This window comes from Elephas maximus, chromosome 8, assembly GCF_024166365.1.
Source record: "Elephas maximus indicus isolate mEleMax1 chromosome 8, mEleMax1 primary haplotype, whole genome shotgun sequence".
Classification (NCBI taxonomy): domain Eukaryota; kingdom Metazoa; phylum Chordata; class Mammalia; order Proboscidea; family Elephantidae; genus Elephas; species Elephas maximus.
In genome coordinates, this window is record NC_064826.1 from 131,915,824 (window position 1) to 131,941,453 (window position 25,630).

General features: G+C 41.1%; 2 protein-coding genes across 5 annotated transcripts in view; one reads left to right on the top strand and one right to left on the bottom strand.

The window, feature by feature from the left end:
• DYDC2 (DPY30 domain containing 2) overlaps positions 1 to 18,890 on the bottom strand; it is a 29,514-nt gene extending 10,624 nt beyond the window's left edge. For all 4 annotated transcript variants that reach the window (XR_007518513.1, XM_049894731.1, XM_049894733.1 and 1 more), the window contains exons 1-4: positions 18,712 to 18,890; positions 18,318 to 18,515; positions 17,218 to 17,374; positions 16,795 to 16,917 (exon numbers count right to left, since the gene is read on the bottom strand). Coding sequence is in view for 3 of the 4 variants with exons in the window: in XM_049894731.1 (XP_049750688.1) it covers positions 16,795 to 16,917; positions 17,218 to 17,374; positions 18,318 to 18,394 (357 nt within the window). In the remaining variant the exon portion in view is untranslated. The remainder of the gene's footprint in view (positions 1 to 16,794; positions 16,918 to 17,217; positions 17,375 to 18,317; positions 18,516 to 18,711) is intronic.
• Positions 18,891 to 18,905: 15 nt separating this feature from the next.
• The window catches only part of DYDC1 (DPY30 domain containing 1), a 42,529-nt gene continuing 35,804 nt past the window's right edge, over positions 18,906 to 25,630 (top strand). Inside the window, exons 1-3 of the mRNA XM_049894730.1 lie at positions 18,906 to 18,991; positions 23,509 to 23,678; positions 24,127 to 24,228. Coding sequence (XP_049750687.1) covers positions 23,532 to 23,678; positions 24,127 to 24,228 — 249 coding nt within the window. The 5' untranslated portion in view covers positions 18,906 to 18,991; positions 23,509 to 23,531. The remainder of the gene's footprint in view (positions 18,992 to 23,508; positions 23,679 to 24,126; positions 24,229 to 25,630) is intronic.

Genomic DNA, 25,630 nt, shown 5'->3' on the forward strand with positions numbered 1-25,630 from the left:
TTTTTATTCCTATAATTGGATATGATCTCTACCATACCTAGAACTTGTTTCTACCCCTGTTTTGACACACTTACTAGACCAGTTTAATCAAAGACTTTCTAAGGTATATACAAAAAAAAAAAGAGAGGGAAAAACAAAACAAAAACCAATTGCTATCTACTTGATTCCAACTCATGGTGACCCCATGTGCATAATAAGAACAGTACTGTGCTCCATAGGGATTTCTTTTTTAAAATAATATTCTATTGTGTTTTTGGTTAAGGTTTACACAGCAATTTAGGTTCCCATTCAACAACTTCTATACAAGTTGTTTAGTGACGTTGGTCATATTCTTCACAATGCATGAACATTCCCAATATTTGCATTCAGGCTGCTGTTTCCATTAACCTAGTTTCCCTGTCCCTTTACATTCTAATCTGTTTTAATTGTTGACCAGTTAGTCTCATACAGATTGTTTTTTTTTAAAAGGACAGTACTCATGGGTGATGTTGTTTATTTTCTGAGTCAATTTGTTATTTAGCTAAAAGGTAAAACAAGTTTTGGTTCAAGGTTTAAAGAGTGTTTCCGGGCAGTAGTGTCTGGGAGTCCTCCAGCCCGTCCAGTAAATGTGGTTTTTTAAGGAATTTGAGGTTCTGTTCCACATTTTTCTCCCATTCTATCATGATCCATCTATTGTGGTCCTGATTAGAATTGTTGGTAGTGGTAGCCGGGCACCGTCAAGTTCTCTTGGTCTCGAAGTAGATGAGGCCATGGTTCATGCAGATTGTTAGTTCCGTAGACTAGTTTCTTTTTTGAGTCTTTGGTTTCCTTCTTTTTCTTTTGCTCCGGAGGACTACAGACCAATAGTTGTATCTTAGATGGTCGCTTGCACTCTTTTAAGACCCCAGACATTATTCACCAAACTAGGATGTATAACATAAACTTCATGAACTATGTTATGACAATTGACTGAAATGTCCCACTAGACTATGGTCCTAATCCTTCAAACCCAGGAAACCAAACCATTGAAGTGTTTGGTTATGTCTAAGAAGTATCCATAATTGTGTCCTCTACATGCTTTATTATGTATGTATGTGCAGACATCCACATATATGCATATACATATACATATGCCTACATACACAAAAATATATTCACATGTACATACCTATACAAATATATGTCTACATACATATATACCTACACATATTTTTTTGGTTGTTGTTGCTGTTGTCTCAAAATTATATATGCCAAAGCAATTACTAAACGGTCCTTTTTCCTTGGGTATTTTTTAGTGACATCATTTAACTCCGTCAAGCTGTGCACACTTCACCTTCATTCGGCGTTGCCTTTCCCATCACCAAAAATAACAAATGCAATTTCTGTCTTCCCCTGCCCTCACATCCCTGGTAACCAATAATAAGCATTAGTTTCTGTATATTTCTGTTCATGACATCTCATAAAACTGGGAACATACGATATTTATTTTTGTGTGTGTGACTGACTTATTTCATTCAACATAAAGTCCCCCAGGTTCATCCATATTCTAAGATGTTTGGGAGCTCATTTTCCTTTATCATTGAATAGTATTCCATTGTATGTATGTGCCATATATTGCTTATCCATTTATCTGCTGATGGACACTTGTTTCCATATTTTTGTTTTTGTAAGTAATGCTGCAGTGAGCACAGGTGTGCATACGTCTGTTCTGTCACTTCTATTAGATCCTCAGGGTATATACCTGAGAGTGAAATGGCTAGGTTATATAGCAGCTCTACCCCCAATTTTTTGAGGAACCACCAGACTGTTTTCCATAATGGCCGTCCATTTTACATTCCCACCATTAACAGATGAGGGTTCCAATTTCTCCAGATCCCCCAACACTTGTTATTTTCTGTGTGTGTCTGTGCTTTTTTCAATCTTAGCCACCCTAAAAAAACCCACTGCCATCGAGTCGATGTTAGTGGGAGTGAAATAGTTTCTCATTTTGTGTGTGTGTGTGTTTTAATTTTATGGCGCATTAGGTGAAAGTTTACAGTTCAAGTTAATTTCTCATTCAAAAATGTATACACATATTGTTTTGTGATATTGGTTGTAATTCCCACAATGCGACAATATGATCCCCCTTTCCACCCCAGGTTCCATGTGTCCATTTGTCCAGTTCCCATCCCTTCCTGCCTTCTCTTCTTGCTTTTGGACAAGAGTTGCCGATTTGGTCTTGTATATTAGAACTAATTATTATTGCTTATTGTTGTGTCATTATTATGTTGTTTTTTGGGTTCTCTCTAATCATTATCTGAAAAGTGGGCTTTGGGAGTGGTTTCAGTTCTGAGTTAGCAGAGTGTCCGGAGACCACATTTTCAGGGGTTCCTCCAGTCTCTGTCAGACCAGTAAGTCTGATCTTTTTTTTGTGAATTTGAATTCTATTCTACATTTTTCTCCTGTTTTGTCCTAAACTCTTTCTTGTGATCTCTGTCAGAGCAGTTGGTGGTGGTAGCCAGGCACCATCTAGTTCTTCTAGGCTCAGGCTGGTGGAGTATCTGGTTCATGTGTTTTTTCAGTTCTTTGGCCTAATATTTTCCTTTTGTCTTTGGTTTTCTTCATTCTCTTTTGCTCTGGACAGGATGGAACCAATAGTTTTATCTTAGATGGCTGCTTGCAAGCTTTTAAGACTCCAGGCGCCTCTCACCAAAGTGGAATGTAGAATGTTTTCTTTATGAACTATGTTATGCCAATCGACCTAGATGTCCCCCGAGACTATGGTCCCCAGTCCCAGCTACTTGGTCCCTCAAAGTGTTTGGATGCCTAGGAAACTTCTATGCTTTTGCTTTGGTTCAGCTGTGCTGACTTCCCCTATATTTTGTGCTGTGTTTCCCTTCACCAAGGTTGATACTTGTCCACTATCTAGTTAGTGATTTCCACTCCCCCTTCCTCCCCACCCTCATAACCATCAAAGAGTGTTTTTTTCTGTGTGTAAACCTTTTCTTTAGTTCTTGTAATAGTTGTTGTTGTTAGGTGTTGTCAAGTTGGTTCTGACCCTACAGAAGAGAGTAGAACTGCCCCACGGGGCAGCTGGTGGATTCAAACTGCCGACCTTTTGGTTAGCAGCCATAGCTCTTAACCATTGTGGCACCAGGGCTCCTCTTATAGTAGTGGTCTCACATGATATTTGCCCTTCTGTGACTGACTTACTTCACTTAGCATAATGCCCTCCAGATTCATCCATATTGTGACATGTTTCACAGATTCATCATTGTTCTTTATCCTTACGTACTACTCCATTGTGTGTACTATAGTTTCTTTACCCATTCATCCCTTGACGGGCATTTAGGTTGTTTCTATCTTTTTGCTATTGTAAACAGTGATGCAACAAACATGGGTGTGCATTCGTCTATTCGTCTGATGGCTCTTATTTCTCCAGGATATATTTCTAGGAGTGGTATTGCTGGATTGTATGGTATTTCTATTTTTCTAGCTTTCTAAGTACCATATCATTTTTCAAAACAGATGTACAATTTTACATTCGCACCAGCAGTGCGTAAGAGTTCCAATCTACCCATAACCTCTCCAACATTTTTTGTTTTGCGTTTTTTGGGTTACTGCCAGTATCATTGGGGTAAGATGGTAGCTCATTGTAGGTTTGATTTACATTTCTCTCGCATTTCCTTACGTATCTGTTGGCCGCCTGAATGTCTTCTTTAGCGAAGTATCTGTTCATATCCTTTGCCCTTTTTTTAAATTGGATTATTTGTCTTTTTGTTATTGACGTGTTTAAGTATTTTATAGATTTTAGAGATCAGATCCTTGTTAGATATGTCACATAGCCAAAGTTTTTTTTTCTAGTCAGTAGGCTCTCTTTTTACTCTTTTGGTGAAGTCTTTTGATGAGCAAAGCATTTAATTTTTAGGAGCTCCCAGTTATCTAGTTTCTCTTCTGGTGTGTGTGCATTGTTAGTTACATTTTTGATCCATTTGGAGTTTTTGTGTATGGTGTGAGGTATGACTCTTGTTTCATTTTTTTATAGATGGACAACCAGTTATGCCAGTACCATTTGTTAAAAGAGGTTGTCATTTCCTCATTTAACAGACTTTGGCCCTTTGTCAAATATCAACTGCTCATAGATGGATGGACTTAGGTCTGGGTTCTCAATTCTGTTCCATCGGTCTATGTGTCTGTTGTTGTACCAGTACCAGGCTGTTGTGACTACCACGGCTGTATAATAAGTTCTAAAATCAGGTAGTGTGAGGTCTCCTACTTTGTTCTTCTTCAGTAATGCTTTACCTCATTGTGGTTTCGATTTGCATTTTTCTGATGACTAACGATGTTGAGCATCTTTTCACTTGTCTGTTGGCCGTTTCAATATCTTCTTTGGTGAAGTGTGTGTTCATGAGCTTTTCCCACTTTTTGATCGGGTTATTTGTCTTTTTGCTGTTAAGTTGTAGACATTCTCTATATATTTTAGATAGTATACCCTTATCAGTTATGTCATTCCCAAAGATTTTTTTCCCAGTCTATAGGTTGTCTCTTTATTCTTTTGATAAAGTCTTTTGATGAACATAAGTATGTAACATTTATGAGTCCCATTTATCTATTTTGTTTTCTGTTGCTCATCCATTTGTTTTTAACAATCTATTATTGAAGAAAACTAGGCCCCAAAGCTTTGTCCCTGTGTTTTCTTCCAAGAATTTTATGGTTTTAGATTTAACATTTAATTCCCTGATTCATTTTGAATTAGTTCTTGTGAGGTATGGATTTTGTTTAATTTTTTCTGCATGTGGAAATCCAGTTGTGCTAGCACCATTTTATTTGCTGATGAGATTGTTCCTTCCTCATTGAATGGATTTGGCTCCCTTGTCGAAAATCAATTGACCATGATGTCTGGATTTATTTCTGGATTTTCAATTCTACGCCATCAGTCTATGTGTCTATCATTAAACTATTACCAGGATGTTTTGTTTACTGTAGCTGTGTAATATGTTTTGAAGTTGGGAAGTGTGAGGCCTCCTAATTTGTCCTTTTTCTTCAAAATTGCTTCGGTTATTTTGGGTCTCTTGTATTTCCATATAAAACTGAGGATTAGTTTTTCCATTTCTGTAAAGAATGCTATTGAAATTTTAATGGGGATTGCATTGTATCTTAGAGAGCATTCTTAATTTTTTTTTAATTGTACCTTAGATGAAGGTTGACAGAACAAACAAGGTTCTCATTAAACAATTAGTACACATATTGTTTTGTGACATTGTTTACCAATCCCACGACAAGTCGACACTCTTCCTTCTCAACCCTGGGCTCCCTATTACCAGCTTTCCTGTCCCCTCTTGCCTTCTAGTCCTTGCCCCTGGGCTGGTATACCCCTTCGGTCTCCTTTTGTTTTATGGGCCTGTCTAATCTTTGGCTGAAGGGTGAACCTCAGGAATGACTTCATGACTGAGCTAAAATAGTGTCTGGGGCCATACTCTCAGGGTTTCTCCAGTCTCTGTCAGGCCGGTAAGTCTGGTCTTTTGTTGTGAGTTAGAATTTTGTTCTACATTTTTCTCCAGCTCTGTCCGGACCCTCTATTGTGATTCCTGTCAGAGCAGTCGGTGGTGGTAGCTGGGCACCATCTACTTATGCTGGACTCAATCTGGTGGATGCTGTGGTAGTTGTGGTTCATTAATTCTTTGGACTAATCTTTCCCTTGTGTCTTTGGTTTTCTTCATTCTCCTTTACTCCAGATGGGGAGAGACCAGTGGAGTATCTCAGATGGCTGCTGGCAAGCTTTTTTTTTTTTTAGTCAGTCTCTTTTTTTTTTTTATTAACTTTTATTGAGCTTCATGTGAACGTTTACAAATCAAGTCAGTCTGTCACATATAAGTTTACATACATCTTACTCCGTACTCCCACTTGCTCTCCCCCTAATGAGTCAGCCCTTCCAGTCTCTCCTTTCGTGACAATTTTGCCAGCTTCCCACTCTCTCTATCCTCCCATCCCCCCTCCAGACATGAGATGCCAACACAATCTCAAGTGTCCACCTGATATAATTAGCTCACTCTTCATCAGCATCTCTCTCCCACCCACTGTCCAGTCCCTTTCATGTCTGATGAGTTGTCTTCGGGGATGGTTCCTGTGCTGTGCCAACAGAAGGTCTGGGGACCATGGCCGCCGGGATTCCTCTAGTCTCAGTCAGACCATTAAGTATGGTCTTTTTATGAGAATGTGGGGTCTGCATCCCACTGTTCTCCTGCTCCCTCAGTTCTCTGTTGTGCTCCCTGTCAGGGCAGTCATCGATTGTGGCCAGACACCAACTAGTTCTTCTGGTCTCAGGATGATGTAGGTCTCTGGTTCATGTGGCCCTTTCTGTCTCTTGGGCTCTTAGTTGTCGTGTGACCTTGGTGTTCTTCATTCTCCTTTGATCCAGGTGGGCTGAGACCAATTGATGCATCTTAGATGGCCGCTTGTTAGCATTTAAGACCCCAGACGCCACATTTCAAAGTGGGATGCAGAATGTTTTCATAATAGAATTATTTTGCCAATTGACTTAGAAGTCCCCTTAAACCATGGTCCTCAAACCCACGCCCTTGCTCCGCTGACCTTTGAAGCATTCATTTTATCCCGGACACTTCTTTGCTTTTGGTCCAGTCCAATTGAGCTGACCTTCCATGTATTGAGTGTTGTCCTTCCCTTCACTTAAAGCAGTTCTTATCTACTAATTAATCAATAAAAAACCCTCTCCCTCCCTCCCTCCCTCTCCCCTTCGTAACCACAAAAGTATGTGTTCTTCTCAGTTTTTACTATTTCTCAAGATCTTATAATAGTGGTCTTATACAATATTTGTCCTTTTGCCTCTGACTAATTTCACTCAGCATAATGCCTTCCAGGTTCCTCCATGTTATGAAATGTTTCACAGATTCGTCACTGTTCTTTATCGATGCGTAGTATTCCATTGTGTGAATATACCACAATTTATTTAACCATTCATCCGTTGATGGACACCTTGGTTGCTTCCAGCTTTTTGCTATTGTAAACAGAGCTGCAATAAACATGGGTGTGCATATATCTGTTTGTGTGAAGGTTCTTGTTTCTCTAGGGTATATTCCGAGGAGTGGGATTTCTGGGTTGTATGGTAGTTCTATTTCTAACTGTTTAAGATAACGCCAGATAGATTTCCAAAGTGGTTGTACCATTTTACATTCCCACCAGCAGTGTATAAGAGTTCCAATCTCTCCGCAGCCTCTCCAAGATTTATTCTTTTGTGTTTTTTGGATTAATGCCAGCCTTGTTGGAGTGAGATGGAATCTCATCATAGTTTTAATTTGCATTTCTCTAATGGCTAATGATCGAGAGCATTTTCTCATGTATCTGTCAGCTGCCTGAATATCTTCTTTAGTGAAGTGTGTGTTCATATCCTTTGCCCACTTCTTGATTGGGTTGTTTGTCTTTTTGTGGTTGAGTTTTGACAGAATCATGTAGATTTTAGAGATCAGGCGCTGGTCGGAGATGTCATAGCTGAAAATTCTTTCCCAGTCTGTAGGTGGTCTTTTTACTCTTTTGGTGAAGTCTTTAGATGAGCATAGGTGTTTGATTTTTAGGAGCTCCCAGTTATCGGGTTTCTCTTCGTCTTTTTTGGTAATGTTTTGTATTCTGTTTATGCCTTGTATTAGGGCTCCTAACGTCCCTATTTTTTTTTCCATGATCTTTAACGTTTTAGTCTTTATGTTTAGGTCTTTGATCCACTTGGAGCTAGTTTTTGTGCATGGTGTGAGGTATGGGTCCTGTTTCATTTTTTTGCAAATGGATATCCAGTTATGCCAGCACCATTTGTTAAAAAGACTATCTTTTCCCCAATTGACTGACACTGAGCCTTTGTCAAATATCAGCTGCTCATATGTGGATGGATTTATATCAGGGTTCTCAATTCTGTTCCATTGGTCTATGTGCCTCTTGTTGTACCAGTACCAGGCTGTTTTGACTATTGTGGCTGTATAACAGCTTCTGAAATCATGTAGAGTGAGGCCTCCCACTTTCTTCTTCTTTTTCCGTAATGCTTTGCTTATCCGAGGCTTCTTTCCCTTCCATATGAAATTGGTGATTTGTTTCTCTATCACCTGAAAAAATGACATTGGAATTTGGATCGGAAGTGCGTTATATGTATAGATGGCTTTTGGTAGAATAGACATTTTTACTATGTTAAGTCTTCCTATCCACGAGCAAGGTATGGTTTTCCACTTAAGTATGTCCTTTTTAATTTCTTGTAGTAGATCTTTGTAGTTTTCTTTGTATAGGTCTTTTACATCCTTGGTAAGATTTATTCCTAAGTATTTTATCTTCTTGGGGGCTACTGTGAATGGTATTGATTTGGTTATTTCCTCTTTGGTGTTCTTTTTGTTGATGTAGAGGAATCCAGGTGATTTTTGTATGTTTATTTTATAACCTGAGACTCTGCCAAACTCTTCTATTAGTTTCAGCAGTTTTCTGGAGGATTCCTTAGGGTTTTCTGTGTATAAGATCACGTCATCAGCAAATAGAGATAATTTTACTTCCTCCTTGCCAATCCGGATGCCTTTTATTTCTTTGTCTAGCCTAATTGCCCTGGCTAGGACTTCTAGCACGATGTTGAATAAGAGCGGTGATAAAGGGCATCCTTGTCTGGTTCCCATTCTCAAGGGAAATGCTTTCAGGTTCTCTCCATTTAGAGTGATATTGGCTGTTGGCTTTGCATAGATGCCCTTTATTATGTTGAGGAATTTTCCTTCAATTCCTATTTTGGTGAGAGTTTTTATCATAAATGGGTGTTGGACTTCAAATGCCTTGTCTGCATCAATTGATAAGATCATGTGGTTTTTGTCTTTTGTTTTATTTATGTGATGGAATACATTAATGGGTTTTCTGATATTAAACCAGCATACCTGGTATAAATCCCACTTGATCGTGGTGAATTATTTTTTTGATATGTTGTTGAATTCTATTGGCTAGAATTTTGTTGAGGATTTTTGCATCTATGTTCATGAGAGATATAGGTCTGTAATATTCTGTTTTTGTAATCTCGTTACTTGGTTTTGGTATCAGGGAGATGGTGGCTTCATAGAATGAGTTGGGTAGTATTCCGTCATTTTCTATGCTTTGAAATACCTTCAGTAGTAGTGGGGTTAACTCTTCTTTGAAAGTTTGGTAGAACTCTGCAGTGAAGCCGTCCGGGCCAGGGCTTTTTTTTCTTGGGAGTTTTTTGATTACCGTTTCAATCTCTGTTTTTGTTATGGGTCTATTTAGTTGTTCTACTTCTGAATGTGTTAGTTTAGGTATGTAGTGTTTTTCCAGGAATTCATCCATTTCTTCTAGGTTTGCAAATTTGTTAGAGTACAATTTTTCGTAATAATCTGATATGATGCTTTTAATTTCAGTTGCGTCTGTTGTGATGTGGTCCTTCTCGTTTCTTATTCGGGTTATTTGTTTCCTTTCCTGTATTTCTTTAGTCAGTCTAGCCAATGGTTTATCAATTTTGTTAATTTTTTCAAGAACCAGCTTTTGGCTTTGTTAATTCTTTCAATTGTTTTTCTGTTCTCTAATTCATTTAGGTCAGCTCTAATTTTTCTTATTTGTTTTCTTCTGGTGCCTGATGGGTTCTTTTGTTGCTCACTTTCTATTTGTTCAAGTTGTAGGGACAGTTCTCTCATTTTGGCTCTTTCTTCTTTTTGTATGTGTGCATTTATCGATATAAATTGGCCTCTGAGCACTGCTTTTGCTGTGTCCCAGAGGTTTTGATAGGAAGTATTTTCATTCTCGCTGCATTCTATGAATTTCCTTATTCCCTCCTTGATGTCTTCTATAATCCAGTCTTTTTTCAGGAGGGTATTGTTCAGTTTCCAAGTATTTGATTTCTTTTCCCTAGTTTTTCTGTTATTGATTTCTAGTTTTATTGCCTTGTGGTCTGAGAAGATGCTTTGTAATATTTCGATGTTTTGGACTCTGCAAAGGTTTGTTTTATGACCTAATATGTGGTCTATTCTAGAGAATGTTCCATGTGCGCTAGAAAAAAAGTATACTTTGCAGCCGTTGGGTGGAGAGTTCTGTATAAGTCAATGAGGTTAAGTTGGTTGATTGTTGTAATTAGGTCTTCCGTGTCTCTGTTGAGCTTCTTACTGGATGTCCTGTTCTTCTCTGAAAGTGGTGTGTTGAAGTCTCCTACTATAATTGTGGAGTTGTCTATCTCACTTTTCAGTTCTGTTAAAATTTGATTAATGTATCTTGCAGCCCTGTCATTGGGTGCATAAATATTTAATATGGTTATGTCTTCCTGATCAATTGTCCCTGTTTTCATTATGTAGTGTCCTTCTTTATCCTTTGTGGTGGATTTAAGTCTAAAGTCTATTTTGTCAGAAATTAATATTGCTACTCCTCTTCTTTTTTGCTTATTGTTTGCTTGATATATTTTTTTCCATCCTTTGAGTTTTAGTTTGTTTGTGTCTCTAAGTCTAAGGTGTGTCTCTTGTAGGCAGCATATAGACGGATCGTGTTTCTTTATCCAGTCCGAGACTGTCTCTTTATTGGTGCATTTAGTCCATTTACATTCAGCGTAATTATAGATAAATAAGTGTTTAGTGTTGTCATTTTGATGCCTTTTTATGTGTGTTGTTGACAATTTCATTTTTCCACATACTTTTTTGTGTTGAGGCGTTTTTCTTAGTAAATTGTGAGATCCTCATTTTCATAGTGTTTGACTTTATGCTAGTTGAGTCGTTACGTTTTTCTTGGCTTTTATCTTGAGTTATGGAGTTGTTATACCTCTTTGTGGTTACCTTATTATTTACCCCTATTTTTCTAAGTAAAAACCTAACTTGTATTGTTCTATATCACCTTGTATCACTCTCCATATGGCAGTTCTATGCCACCTGTATTTAGTCCCTCTTTTTGATTATTGTGATCTTTTACATATTGACTTCAGTGATTCCCTGCTATGAGCATTTTTTTTTAATTGATCTTAATTTGTTTTTGTGATTTCCCTATTTGAGTTGATATCAGGATGTTCTGTTTTGTGACCTTGTGTTGTGCTGGTATCTGATATTATTGGTTTTCTGACCAAACAATATCCTTTAGTATTTCTTGTAGCTTTGGTTTGGTTTTTGCAAACTCTCTAAACTTGTGTTTATCTGTAAATATCTTAATTTTCCCTTCATATTTCAGAGACAGTTTTGCTGGATATATGATCCTTGGCTGGCAGTTTTTCTCCTTCAGTGTTCTGTATATGTCGTCCCATTTCCTTCTTGCCTGCATGGTTTCTGCTGAGTAGTCTGAACTTATTCTTATTGATTCTCCCTTGAAGGAAACCTTTCTTTTTTCCCTGGCTGCTTTTAAAATTTTCACTTTATCTTTGGTTTTGGCGAGTTTGATGATAATATGTCTTGGTGTTTTTCTTTTTGGATCAATCTTAAATGGGGTTCAATGAGCATCTTGGATAGATATCCTTTCGTCTTTCAGGATGTCAGGGAAGTTTTCTATCAGGAGTTCTTCAACTCTTTTCTCTGTGTTTTCTGTCCTCCCTCCCTGTTCTGGGACTCCAATCACATGCAAGTTATTCTTCTTGATAGAGTCCCACATGATTCTTAGGGTTTCTTCATTTTTTTTAATTCTTTTATCTGATTTTTTTTCAGCTATGTTGGTGTTAATTCCCTGGTCCTCCAGATGTCCCAGTCTGCATTCTAGTTGCTCGAGTCTGCTCCTCTGACTTCCTATTGCATTGTCTAATTCTGTAATTTTATTGTTAATCTTTTGGATTTCTACATGCTGTCTCTCTATGGATTCTTGCAACTTACTAATTTTTCCACTATGTTCTTGAATAATCTTTTTGAGTTCTTCAACAGTTTTATCAGTGTGTTCCTTGGCTTTTTCTGCAGTTTGCCTTATTTCGTTTCTGATGTCTTGAAGCATTCTGTAAATTAGTTTTTTATATTCTGTATCTGATAATTCCAGGATTGTATCTTCATTTGGGAAAGATTTTGATTCTTTTGTTTGGGGGGTTGTAGAAGCTGTCATGGTCTGCTTCTTTATGTGGTTTGATATGGACTGCTGTCTCCGAGCCATCACTGGGAAACTAGTTTTTCCAGAAAATCCGCTAAAAAAAATGCAGTCAGATCCCTATCAGAACTGCCTTTGGATTATAACCACCACCTTGTTCCCTGTAAGGATGAAAGTCTGAGATTTGGATTATATATGCTTGGCTGTAGCTGGTTCTGTGTTTTTAGTCCAATTAGGGATGGATTTTTGGTCCCTGGGTTTTTTGTGGTTCCTTCTCTCAGGCCAGAAGAGCAGGTTAGGAAAAGACAAAAAGAAAAAAAAGGGGGGGGGGGAATCAAAGCCGCCGCAGAGCTGGAGCTGTTCTCCCTCTGGCTCAGGAAATTCCAATGTTAATGAAGCCGCCTGGGAAGGGTGGGGGAGGGGTCAGAGAGATAGGAGAGTAGCACCTCAGAATATAGTCAGAGTTGCTTGTCTTGCTTGGAATGACTATTTTGTCTGAGATTCCCGAGGGGCGTGTTGCCTATGTGTGCTGGTGTGTGGAGATTGCCCCCGGGGATCTGGCCCACTGAAGCCGCGGTCAGATCCTCCGCTGCCAGTCCAAAGCCCAGCATCAAGGTTCCCCTTCTGGGACGCTGCACTCCCGACTCCAAAATCAGTCGCTGCCTCCCGGGGACTTCTCGTCCCGCCAGTCGTGACAGCGCCCAGTCAAATGTCCGGCAGCAAGATTCCCCGGCTGGGACGCTGTTCTCCCAGCTCCAAAACCAGTCACTGCCTCCCGGGGACTTCTCCCACCGTCTGCGTCGCCACGCCGCCTGCGCGGACTGGGTGGGCCCCCTCCTGGGGTGAGTTCAGGGGGTAGGGCTGCTCCCCTTGTTTGCGCCGTCAGCTCCCCTGGGCCCTGACCTAAACCGGGCGCCAAGGTTACCTGGCTGGGACGCTGGCTCCAGGCTCCAAAAACAGTCGCTGCTTCCCCATATTTGTTCGTTTTCCGTCTCTGAATCTGTTTGTTGTTCAGGGTTCGTAGATTGTTATGTATGTGATCAATTCACTTGTTTTTCCGAGTCTTTGTTGCAAGAGGGATCCGAAGTAGCATCTACCTAGTCCGCCATCTTGGCCCCCTCTTCTTTTTAAGTGTAGGTGTTTACTGCTATAAATTTTCCTCTGAGGACTTTGCTGCTTCCCATACACTTTGATACAATGTGTTTTCATTTTCATTTATCTCCACGTATTTTTAAATTTCACTCTTGATTTCTTCCTTGACCCAATAGTTATTTAATAGTGTGTTGTTTAGTTTCCATGAATTTGTGTGTTTTCTATTTTTGCTTCTGCTGTTAATGTCTAATATTGTTCTTTTATGGTCAGAGGAGATACTTTGTATAATTTTAATCTTTTAAAATTTGTTGAGACTTGTTTCCCATAGGGTTTTCAATGGATAATTTTTTGGAGGAAGATCAGCAGGACCTTCTTCGGGGTGTCTCTGGGTGGTCTTGAACCTCCAATCTTTTGGCTGCTAATGCAGAGTGCACTAACCATTTGCACTATCCAGGAACTCTAAGGTATATGCAAGTAAAGATACGGCACACACACTCACTGTTGTGGAGTCAATTCTGACTCATAGCAACTGTACAGAACAGAGTAGAAATGTCCCACAGGGTTTCCAAGGCTGTAAATTTATGGAAGCAGACTGCCACATCTTTCTCCTGCAGTTCGAACTGCCAACTTTCCGATTAGCAGCAGAGTGTTTTACCACTACACCACCAGGGTTCCTCAAGAAAGATGGTTTTAATACAGGTACACTAAGAAAAAATCTCGCCAAACTTCTGCTATGTGTACCACATTCTTATGCAAATAACATGCATCTTCTATATTTATTTGCCAACTGCTCACTCCCCCCACAAGGTATTTTTGTAAGCAGTCTCTGCTAACTTTTCTTACAGCAACATGTAAAAAAAAACTGGCGTTTATGAAAATACTTCATGGTGGAGGGAGCAGTTGGCAAACAAATGGAGAAGGCTTGCATTATTTGCATAAAGATATAGTATGTAAGCCCATCAGCTAAACTAGCCAAACCAAAACACCAAACTTGTTGCTGTCGGGTCGATTCTGACTCATAGTGATCCTACATGACAGAGTAGAACTGCCCCATAGGGTTTCCAAGGAGTGGCTGGAGGATTAGAACTGCCAACATTTTGGTTAGCAGCCAAACTCTTAACCACTATGCCAGCTAAAACAGCAGGCATGCTGAAATCTTATGTAACCCACGCTAGGTTCCCAGGTTTCCCAGCACTAGTGACACCAAATCTGAAGGTGACCAATAGCAAGGAAACGTTTTCAATCCACTTCATGAGCCAATCAGAAATCAAAATTTAGAATTTCATCTTATTTGATGTACCTTCACCTCTTTCTACCACTCGTCTGTCAGTTTATCTTACTGTGGTGGCTTGTGTGTTGCTGTGATGCTGGAAGCTATGCCATCAGTATTTCAAATATCAGTAGGGTCACCCATGGTGGACAGGTTTCAGTGGAGCTTCCAGACTAAGAAAGACTAGCAAGAAGGACTGGTGATTTACTTCTAAAAAACTGGCCGTTGAAAACCTTGTGAACAGCAGCAGGACACTGTCTGAAGAATGACGTATTGCACTGGGCAAAACTGCTGCAAAAGACCTCTTTAAAGTGTTAAAAAGCAAAGAAGTCACTTTGAAGACTAAGGTGTGCCTGACCCAAGCCATGGTATTTTTAATTACCTCATATGCATTTGAAAGCTCGACAACGAATAAGGAAGACCAAGAAGAATTGATGCCTTTGAATTACAGTGGTGGGGAAGAATACTGAATATACCATGGACTACAAGAAGAACGAACAAATCTGTCTTGGAGGAAGTATAGCCAGAATGTTCCTAAGAAGCGAGGACAGGACAGCAAGACTTTGTTTCACGTACTCTGGACATGTTATCGGCAGAGATCAGTCATTGGGGAAGGACATCATGCTTTGTAAAGTAGAGGGTCAATGAAAAAGAGGAAGACCCTCAATGAGATGGATTGACACAGTGGCTGCAACAATGGGCTCAAACATAGCAACAATTGTGAGGATGGCAAAGGACTGGGCAATGTTTCCTTCTGTTGTACATAAGGTAGCTATGAGTCAGACCCAACTCAGTTCTGACCTGCAGCTAACAACAACATAACGACCACCTGTTTGCCTTCATCTAGCCTTTTCATCTTTTACTTGGAGAGTAACTTGCACCTGAATGTCATGGCTCTCCCTTGCCAGGTAAGCAAATTCACTGTTGTTTTCGATTACTGTTTGATTCTCTTTATTTTTTTCTAACAAAGGGAATCAATTTCCATAACTACAACTTGCATATAAACTCTTTCCTAACACCGAGAACTTGCACTTGGTCCAGGCATCGTGCTAGCTCTCATTTCCCATTTTTCCTTACAATTACTTTTGTCTCACACCTGGCAAAGGAATGACATGCCTTTTACTCATCCAAATATTATTAAGGAATATTGCTACAGGGTTTAAACCTCCTGAGTGTAATAAAAAATACAAGGGGACAATTCAAAATATTGGCACGAGCAAAGTATTCTTTAGTAAAGGCACCATAAAACAAGGGTGGCATTTCATTTTGGGGTCTCTCTCTGCCTTACATATATTTCTGTTAACAGTGAAGCATGTGTTAGAAAAGGGCTAGAGTGGGTGGCAAGGTGAGGGCAACTTCTATTAAATGACCTCATCTCTCCCATCCTCCAATTATTGTTCAAAGACTGTATCATCCCAGAGGGAGAGGTCCCTTGGACTATGTCAAATAATGGCGTGAAACCATCTTTCTTTTGATTTAATATATTTATAAAACATCCAGACTTCAAAAATAAATCTTAACTGTTATTAGGAAAGTTGAGCATATTAGTATAAATGTACATAAGCTTGTAACGTTTTCACATCTTAAAAAAAGTTGGGTTTGGAAATCCTAACCAAAAGGTCAGCAGTTTGAATCCACCAAGTGCTCCTTGGAAACTCTGTGGGGCAGTTCTACTCTGTCCTATAGGGTCGCTATGAGTCAGAACAGATTCGACAGCAATGGGCACTGGGTTATACAACTAGCATTGCTTATGCAAAAGCTAGTGAATTGTACAGACTGCATTAAAGATTTCAGTTCATAGGACATAGTGATAGTTAAAATGATCTCAGGTATCAAGTCCAAAATTGCAATTAAGTCAATTCCCTATTCAGGTGTACTTTGTAGAATGCATAAAATGACCCAAGACACTGTTCAGGAGATTGTGCCATAAAACTGTGGAAAATAAAAGATATGCTAGTCCACAATTATTTCCAATTATTTCAACATTACAGCTTCATAGAGGAGGCATCTGTGGCTTGGTGCAAAAGTAAGTACGTGCAAAAGTAAGTAGCACACAATGAACAAAATACATATATAAATAGCTTGCATGAAATAAAATATCTGAACTATACACTGATAACCATATTTGGTTTCTGAAAAATATTAAACAAATTTTTAAAAGAAGGCAAAGCATCTTGTATGAAGCTATATTTTTCCAGGTGAAGTTATTAGATTTCTTAAAAATCTAATTTTTTAAACTAATAACATCAATGGTATTTCCTGGAACCTAAAATGGAACTGCCCTTTAAGATTTCTTTTTCATAGACAGGGATTGTAAGATTGATTTACAGGTAAGTATGTAACTACAGAGCAAAAGGCGGGCTACTGGGAGGCTCACGTGCACTGGACTGCGGCAGGCTACTTGTTGACGTCCTGGTCTCCATTTGTGTGATGTCTGTGCCCAGTGCTCATTTCCTCCTTCCTACCTTGTGATCCTTTTCATCTTTCTGTTGAATTTGATACTCTCCTTGTTTCACCATTTCTGCCATTTCTGTTTCCTGAAGACTCTTGTCATACTCCTCTTTCAGCTGGGTCTTCTCTTGCATGCTCTAGGTGATGTGACAGAGCTGAATCAGTTCAGTACCCAGGTGGCAAGTACAAAAGAGCCCGCCCTCCTTGCTGACAGACCTCAGCCCTTCATGCCTGCCCAGCTCGCTCCTATAACTAGCTTTATTCTCCTAGTAGCTCTAAATCCATCAACTCCACAGCATCCTTGGGTTGGATTCTCTCTGCAGCCCCCAGACTATCCACACTTCTGGGCCCAAGCCAAGAAACTCCCCAGGCAAGCTCCAGAATTACTCTAGAGAAAGCTGGAAGCCCCCCAAAGGAGAGCCAGTGCACATACATACCTCTTCTTTTGCCTTTGTGGTTTTCCGATAATGATAAAGCCAGTGAGCCAAGTACTCTATTGGGTCACTGGGCCGAACCTTTGCCACCTCTGCCAGTGCCTGGGCCAGGCAATTTCCAAAGCATCTCTTCAGGTACCCCGTTTCCATTCTGTGGGGCCTGGGAAAAAATCCAAGCAGAGTCCCACTGTTGGTTTAAGAAATGGACACATTCTAACCAACTCATGATTCATTTCAGGATAAATATGAGATGTTTCTGGATTCCACCCTGCCCCAGAAGAGCCAACAAAGGAGACTTGCCAGTAGCTCTTATCTTCAAGTGAGCTTTTTCCTAATGCTCTCCAGCAAACAAAAGGTTCTAGGGGGTCATCAGGCCTCAGAGGAAATACATTGATGGTTAGGGATGGCTACAGGCCTCCACTTACACACTTACACCCTTGGGTTAGGGAGCCGTGGTTTTGTGACACTGGAACCCACAGTCACCTATGACCTAGATCCAAACCCGAACCCACTGCCCTTGAGTCAATTCTGACTCACAGTAACCCTACGGGGCTGAGTAGAACTGCCCCATAGGGTTTCCAAGAGTGTAAATCTTTATGGAAGTAGACTGTCATATCTTTTTCCTGCAGAGAAGCTGGTGGGCTTGAGCCACTGACCTTTAAGTTTGCAGCTGAGTGCTTTAACCACTGCACCACCAGGGCTCCTATGACACAGATAAAACCCACAGATACAAAGGCTTATTTATTTCACAAGAAGCCTAGGGCAGGAGGAGGCAAACTAACAGGCCCTGCAGCTACTGCTGGTCAAGGGCGCTGCCACACCTAATACTATACTCCACTTTCTACTACTTAAGCAGAAAACTACTTTATTTACTTTTGATTTACTTGCCCTTTGATTTACTTTTAATCAGATTTCGAGAGCTGGAGGTAATGTAGCCTGGGTCATACTGGCTTCCAACCAGTTCGTTCAGGCCCCAGGTATACGATTCAGAATCCACATTTTAACAAGATCCCCTGGTGATTCTTATGTATAATAAGCTTTGAGAACCACAGCTCTACTAGTGGCTCTTAGAACTGGCCCCTAACCAGCAGCTTTAGCATCACCTGGGAACTTGTAAAGAATGCAAACTCTCAGCAGGGGTTCCGTCCCAACCAATAGGTTCAAAGACCTGTAACACCATACGTTTACGAGGCAGTATACGGTGGCAGTATGAACGTAGACTGTGGAACCAGACCAAGTTCCAGTCCTGGTTCTCCTGTGATCTTCAGCAAGTCAGTTTATCTGAGCTCCCGCTTCCTCATCTGTAAAAGAGAAATAACAAATGTACCTCAAAAATTGAGAGGATCAAAAGAGATAATACATGGTGACTAGTACATAAAATCAAACCAGTTGCCGTGGAGTTGACTACCTGGAGAAAGCACTTACCCTAAGCAGGCGCCCCTCCCTGCTTCTCCCGGAGCCCACCAACCCTTCCTCTCCCAGAATCCCTCAGCTCACTTCCTCTGCTCCTCCGACGCTCCTCACAGTGTCTATGCCGCATCCCTCCACCCCGCGCGCGCTCGCGTGCGCACCGCCTCCTCTTTATGTCGTGCTCCTCGCCCTTTCGCGCGCTCCTGGGCTCACCCACCCGCGCGCTTCTCCTCTCTGTGGCGCGCTCCCTTTGGCTTCTGGGGTGCGCGAGTTTGCTGCCTAGCGACGGGACGCGGATAGCCGGCAGGAGTTCGGCGCGTGCGTGCGGCGTGCGCATCGAGAACGCAGGCGCAGTGGTCCGAGAAAGGTTCGTCCCACTTTCCTTGGGTCGCAGCGGGCAGAGGCGGTTCTGACAGACGTTGCTAGGAGCCTAGGGCTAAGGGGGCGCCCAAAGGCCATGTGAGGGTTAGCTCCGCACCTGGGGTCCCGTTTGCCAGCTGCTCTTCCTCCTCCTCCTCTTCCTCCCTCGTCCTCGGGGAGCGCGCCTTGTGTAGGGATTTGCCAGATAAAACACCGGACGCCCAATTAAATTTGAACTTCAGATAGACAACGAAAAACATTTCAGTACCCTGGTGGCGCAGTGATTAAGAGCTCGGCTGCTAACCAAAAGGTCGACAGTTGGAATGCACCAGCCACTCTTTGGAAACCCTGTGGGGCAGCTCTACTCTGTGCTATAGGGTAGCTATGAGTCGGAATTCGACTGGACGGAAATGGATATAGTGTAATACAAAATTATTCGCTGTTTAGCTGACATTCAAATTTCACTGGGTGTCCTGTATTTTTATTTGCTTAATCTGGCAGCCCTACCTGGATCTGTCTCCCTGGTTTGGGCGAGGCATCTCAGTCTGTCTCTTGTGGCACCTTCTCCAGATTTGAGGCGGCTGTTTCTGTGGGAAGGGGCTTTCTTCTTTTGATCCAAGATGCTGCCTATTGGTGTATATGAAAAATAGCATTCCTTTCAACAACTCTGTGAAATGGGTACTATCACCATTTCGTGGACAGGGAACAGATGCCAAGTGAGGTGACGAGCCCCGCCCAAGTCCCACTGATGATGGGCTGCAGCACACCGTGGACCCGTTCCTACTCTTAATCTCCCGCATTAGGGACCCTGCCCCCTTCCCGCGTGTTTTATTTTTGAGGAGCAGCGGCAGGAGGCCCTTCCCTCTTTTATGTTACTCCACTTCAAATGAAGTTGAGATATCTTTGTAGTTTCTTCTGTTTTTAGAGAAGTACAGTGAAGATACTGTGTTCCAAAGTCAGCTGTAATCTTTTCCCTGTGTGGTTAGGACACCAGTGCCAACCTGATGGGGAGTTAGGTTCATTTGTACCAGTTTGCTTTTGGTCTGTAGAGTTTTTAATTTTTACACACACGGCATTCCTTTCTCACTGCTGTTGCTAATACAAAGGATGGCATGCTATATATACTTGCTGCACCTTGCTTTGTTAATGTCCTGAATGTCCCTCCCTGTTTTAGAGGTCTTCCTCATTCTTTTACATCTGCATAGTAATTGATGGTGTTGCTGTGTATCATCGATCTCCTGTTGATGAATAATTGAGTAGTTTCCCAGTCTTTGGCTATTCTAAGCAGTGGTGCAAAATAACCTCGTGCATATGTCGTTTCGTATTTTTACAGGTGTATCTTTGAGCTAGGATCTTTGAGCTAGGATCCCAGAGTGAGATTGTGGGGTCGCAGAGAAGACATGTGTAGAGTCTGCCAAATTCCCCCCATACCATTTTGCACTCCCATCAGCATTGCATGAGAGAAGAGCAGTATTGGGGGTCTATGCATAGATCTCAGGATGTCAGTGTTTCTGAGATCTTAATATAAAATGTCAGGTGCATTGGACTAGGAGCAGGATGTGGACAGCCTGGCACTCTGTCCCCATGCCTGTACACTAACTCCTATACCACGCCTTTTCTCTTACCTGGAAGGCTCTGCCTTCTCTTTGCTGTGTTGACCGCATGCTCACTCCTATACCAGCGCCTTTTCCCATACCTGGAAGGCTGTTGCTTCTCCTTGCTGGGATGACTTTTACTGTTCCTTCAAATCTTAGTTTGAACATCACCCCTCAGGAAAGCTCTCCTTGACTTTTCCAACTGGGTCAAATCCTCCTGTTATCTGGTTTGCATAGTACTCATGACAATTTCAATTTTACATTCATTTATTGATGTTAATATTTGATTAATGTTTGTCTTCCCTACTCACCTGTAAGCTCCATGAGGGCAGAGACTGTGTTTTGTATTCCCAGCATCTGTCAAGGTGCCTCAGTTTGTATTTGTTGAATACAAACACACACAAAAAAGCCATTGCTGTCAAGTTGATTCTGACCCATGATAACCCTATGTGGTGCAGAGTAGAATTGCTCCATAGGGTTTTCTTGGCTGTAGTGTTTATGGAAGCAGATCACCAGGCCTTTCTTCTGTGGTGCCACTGGGTGGGTTTGAACTGCCAACCTTTTGATTAGTAGCTGAGTGCAAACCATTTGTGCCACCCAGGGACCATATTGTTGATAGGCATTCAGTATATATTTGTTGAATAATGAACACATTTCATCAGCTTTTTCGAGGAGTCTAAATTCCATAAAAGGGCATGACCAGCAGAGATGCAGGGTGTTCAGGACATGTCGGGGCAGCAGAGAGATCTGGAGGCGCCTGAAAGGAGAATTGGGGCCAGATGGTCAGGAGTCTATTAAGCTGTTATTTGAGGACTGGCCATGGAGAGTCATGGAATTTTTTTTTTAAGAGGTGGAATATTGTGATGTTTTATAAAAATGGCTCTCATGGCTTGGAATCAGCATCTTAGTTCAGTCAGAGTGAGGGCTCTGGAATCAAGAGTTGCGTACTGCAGTAAGCAAGGGTCAAAGTGAGCAAATTCCACCTTCTCTGCTAACTGCATGGTAAGGATCAGCATGAATCCAACCCCCAAATTGTGGAAATGGATCTAGTCCTCACCTTCCCACTTCCCCATCCTCATTGCATGCCAGCCACCCAAGTGGCACACGCTCTCTTCAACCCTACCCACCCAGGGGTAGGTCAGAGCTCAAGTCAAATGGACACCGTCCTTCAGACCAGCAGCCTTCTCATATACCTATCCACCCAAAGCTAGATTAGACCCCACAATTTAGACACTGTCCTTCATATAGGCGGATGCCAGCCCCTGCTGGTTCTCACTGCCCCTGTGGATTTGTTAATTTGCTGGAATGACTCAAAGAATCTTATGGTGAGTGTACCATACTTAAAACTACAGATTTACTACAACCAAAAAGGATACAAATGAAGAGACGCATAAGGTGAGGTCTGGTGGAGGTGGAGTGTCACAAAGTGAAGATTCCATGTCCCAAAGAGGAAGCGTTACCCTCTCTCATGCATGGTCACCAACCAGGAAGCTCATCTGAGCCTTTCAGTTCAGGACACTTATCAGCCTCCACTAGTGGCCATGATAGATTGTTTCATCCCTCCTGAGGCTTAGTCAACATCAGACCCCCAGATGGCCCCTCTTGGTCTGCTCAGACCCCACTCATTAGCCTCAGGTGTGGTCCAGCTCTCAAGAACCCAGAACAAAAGCCAAATTGCAAGGTGGTTCTACATCTTGCAGGTACAAATCTCACCTCCACTATGTGCCAGCTCTTCGATCCCGAACTGTTGAATTAAGCTCTTTGTGCCTGGGTTTCCTCATCTGCACAATGGGGATAATGAGACCCACTTTTCAGATAAGTTGTAGGGATTAAGTGAGACAGTGCGTTGCTTGGTATACAGTCTTCTTGCAATAAATAATAATTGCAATAGTAATAATCAGTATCCCTTTTCTCTCTCTGGGGCTTGAGGGCTCATCAGGATTTTGAAAATATTTTAGTTGTAGTGACTTCTGTAGAAGCTTTTTGGAAACTCTTAGAAGTTTCCTGGGGCCAGCATGCTTGTAACATCTCTGATGGTAGGCATCAATGACTGGTGATAGGGTATAATACATTGTTGGCCTGCTGGACTTTACTATTGTTGTTAGGTGCCGTCTCAAGTCAGTTCCGACTCATAGGGACCCTAGGTACAATAGAACAAAACACTGCCTGGTTCTGCACCATTCTCACAATTGTTATGCTTGAATTCATTGTTGCACCCACTGTGTCAGTCAATCTCATTGAAGGTCTTCCTCTTTTTCTCTGATCCTCTGCTTTACCAAGCGTGATGTCCTTCTCCAGGGATTGATTTTTGCTGATAACATGTCCAAAATATGTAAGACGTAGTCTCACCATCCTTGCTTCTAAGGAGCATTCTGGTTGTACTTCTTTCAAGACAGATTTGTTTGTTCTTTTGACAGTCCATGGTATTTCAATATTCTTTGCCAAGATTTCTTTGGCCAATTCTTCTTTGGCCTTCCTTATTTATCATCCAGATTTTGCATCCATATAAGGCGATTGAAAATGCCATGGCTTGGGTCAGGTGCACCTTAGTGTTCAAGGTGACATTTTTGGTTTTCAACATTTTAAAGAGGTCTTTTTTAATAGATTTGCCCAATGCAGTGTGTCTTTTGATTTCTTGACTGCTGCTTCCATGGGCTTGATTGTCTTACTGTGCCTTAATTGGAGCCCTGGTGGCGCAGTGGTTAAAGCAATTGACTGCTAACTAAAAGGTCGGAGGTTTGAAACCACCAGCAACTCCGAGGGAGAAATATGTGGCAATCCTCTTCCATAGCGATTTACAGTCTTGGGAACACTGTGGGGTTACTGTAAGTCAGAATCGGCTTGACCAGGTGGTTTTTTTTTTTTTTTTTTTGGTTTGGTGCCTTAATCGGAAATTTCCTGCACTGATTCAAAACATTTATTTTTTTAGGCATTTATATTTAGGAGTTAGAAATGGAGTCACTCTATCTTCAGAAACACCTTGGGACATGTCTAACTCAGGGTCTTGCAGAAGTGGCAAGAATTCGCCCAGTGGATCCAATAGAGTATTTGGCATTGTGGATTTACAAGTATAAGGAAAATGTGACCATGGAACAAATGGTAAGTATTGCTTTCCTTTTAGAAAATTAGAAGAGTAAAATAATTGGTCCAATTTGTCTGCTTTTTTTAAAGTTCAGTATTTTTTCTTCTTTCCATTATAAAAATAATATATTCATTATACAAAAACTTAGACAACATGAAAAACAAAAACAATACCCAAAGAAGACCTCTATTTATATTTTTATGTATTTTCATTTATTCTTTTTTCCACACATTTGTCTGTAGATTTTTTTACATACTTGTGATCATACTCAATGTATAATTTTAATTTTATGCTTCGCTCAAATAAAATAACATCTTCCCAAGTAATTATAGATTTTCCAGATTAATAGACTATAATTTGCTTAACTCTTTCCCTATTGTTGGTAACTTAAATGATTTCAAAAATGTTTTTACAAACTGTTTTTTCTCTTATTAATCATATGATATTGCTTTTAAACAATGCTAGAAAGAAAAGGAAATGGCCGAGTTGGAGCGTGAAAGAGAGTTAGCTCTTTTGGAACAGGAGATGATGGAGAGGCTCAAAGCAGAGGAGCTCATGTTTCAGCAGGTGAGACAAGTAAGATGAGTTCACAGGTGTCTGTGGAATTAGGGCTTTCAGCCTTGTGTGATACACTGAAACTTTGAAAGACTACCTGTCCCTGGTTACTTGCTTAGCTGTGGCTCTCTAATGCCTTTACCTTTATGTACATGTGTGCTTTCTTTGCTGGAGAAAAAGCAGCAGTGGGGTAGGAGGAAAACCCAAGAGTGCTGTTGCAGATGCCTGGGGAGAGAGTGTGCCAGTGAGACATGAGTGGTCAGCATGTCTGCTGATGGTTGATTAAGAACAGGACTGGCCAATGCTCACTCAGGGCCACTGGTGGCGTTGGCGGAGGGCGGGGGGGTGGCAAACAGGGGAGATGGTGGGTGTAGGTAGTACTTTTAATAAGGTTTTCTGGGAAGTAGGATTTTTTTTTTAATTTTTTTCTAAAGGAACACAGTAGAGGCAGGTGGTTGACATTAGAGAAGATGATTTATGGAGTCAGATTTCCACGGAGACAAGAGGAAATGGGGTCTGGAACATAGGTGAGGCAGGTAGAAGGGCACTTCTTTGATTATAACAGGAAGAAAGAGAAGAGGACGGTGTAGGTGTATGGAGGCATGCAGGTTTGATGGCATGAAGTTGGGTGCAGTTTCTGTGTGATGGTTTCTGTCTTCCTTATGAAGTAGGGACCATGATCATCTGTCAAGAATGAGGCAGTAAGGTAGGAGGTGCGGGCAGAGTGGTGAAGGTTTGAAATGAGAATGGAAGAGAGAGTTGATCAGGGAAGCTCAGCTTTCCTTGGCAGCATTGAGAGCCCTGGTCTTGTTGGAGACCAAGCATTCATAGTGGTCCATTTGGTTTGCTCATGTGATTGTGTGGTTTTCTCCACCTAGACTTAGATACTTCACTGAAGATGTGGAAGAAGCAGACACTCAAGTAGGTTTGAATAACAGGATTGGGGAGCTGAATGTGTTGGTAAGAGAATGGCTGAAGGGATAGATCATGGAGTATAAGTTAGAAAAGTTCTTGAGTGGCTCCTGGAACCAATTTTATTTAGAGAGAGCTTTTGAACTAAATTCAAGCCACCTCTATAGTTCTTCCAAGTTAAGGACTTGACTAGTCTAGACTATACATTTAAGAAAGGGAAAGAAACCTATCTGAATGTGTGGGTAAAAAGGAAAATATAGGCCTGGCAAATAGCTTCTCTGCCAGTGTCCATCAACAGATGAATGAATAAACAAAATGTGGTATATCCATACAACAAAATATTACTCATCTATAAAGAGAAATGAAGTTGTGATAGATGCTATGACATGGATGAACCTTGAAAACATTATGCTAAGTGAAATAAGTCAGACATAAAAATACCTGGAATAGGCAAATGTATAGCAACAGAAAGTAGATTAGTGGTTACCTGGGGCTGAAGGGA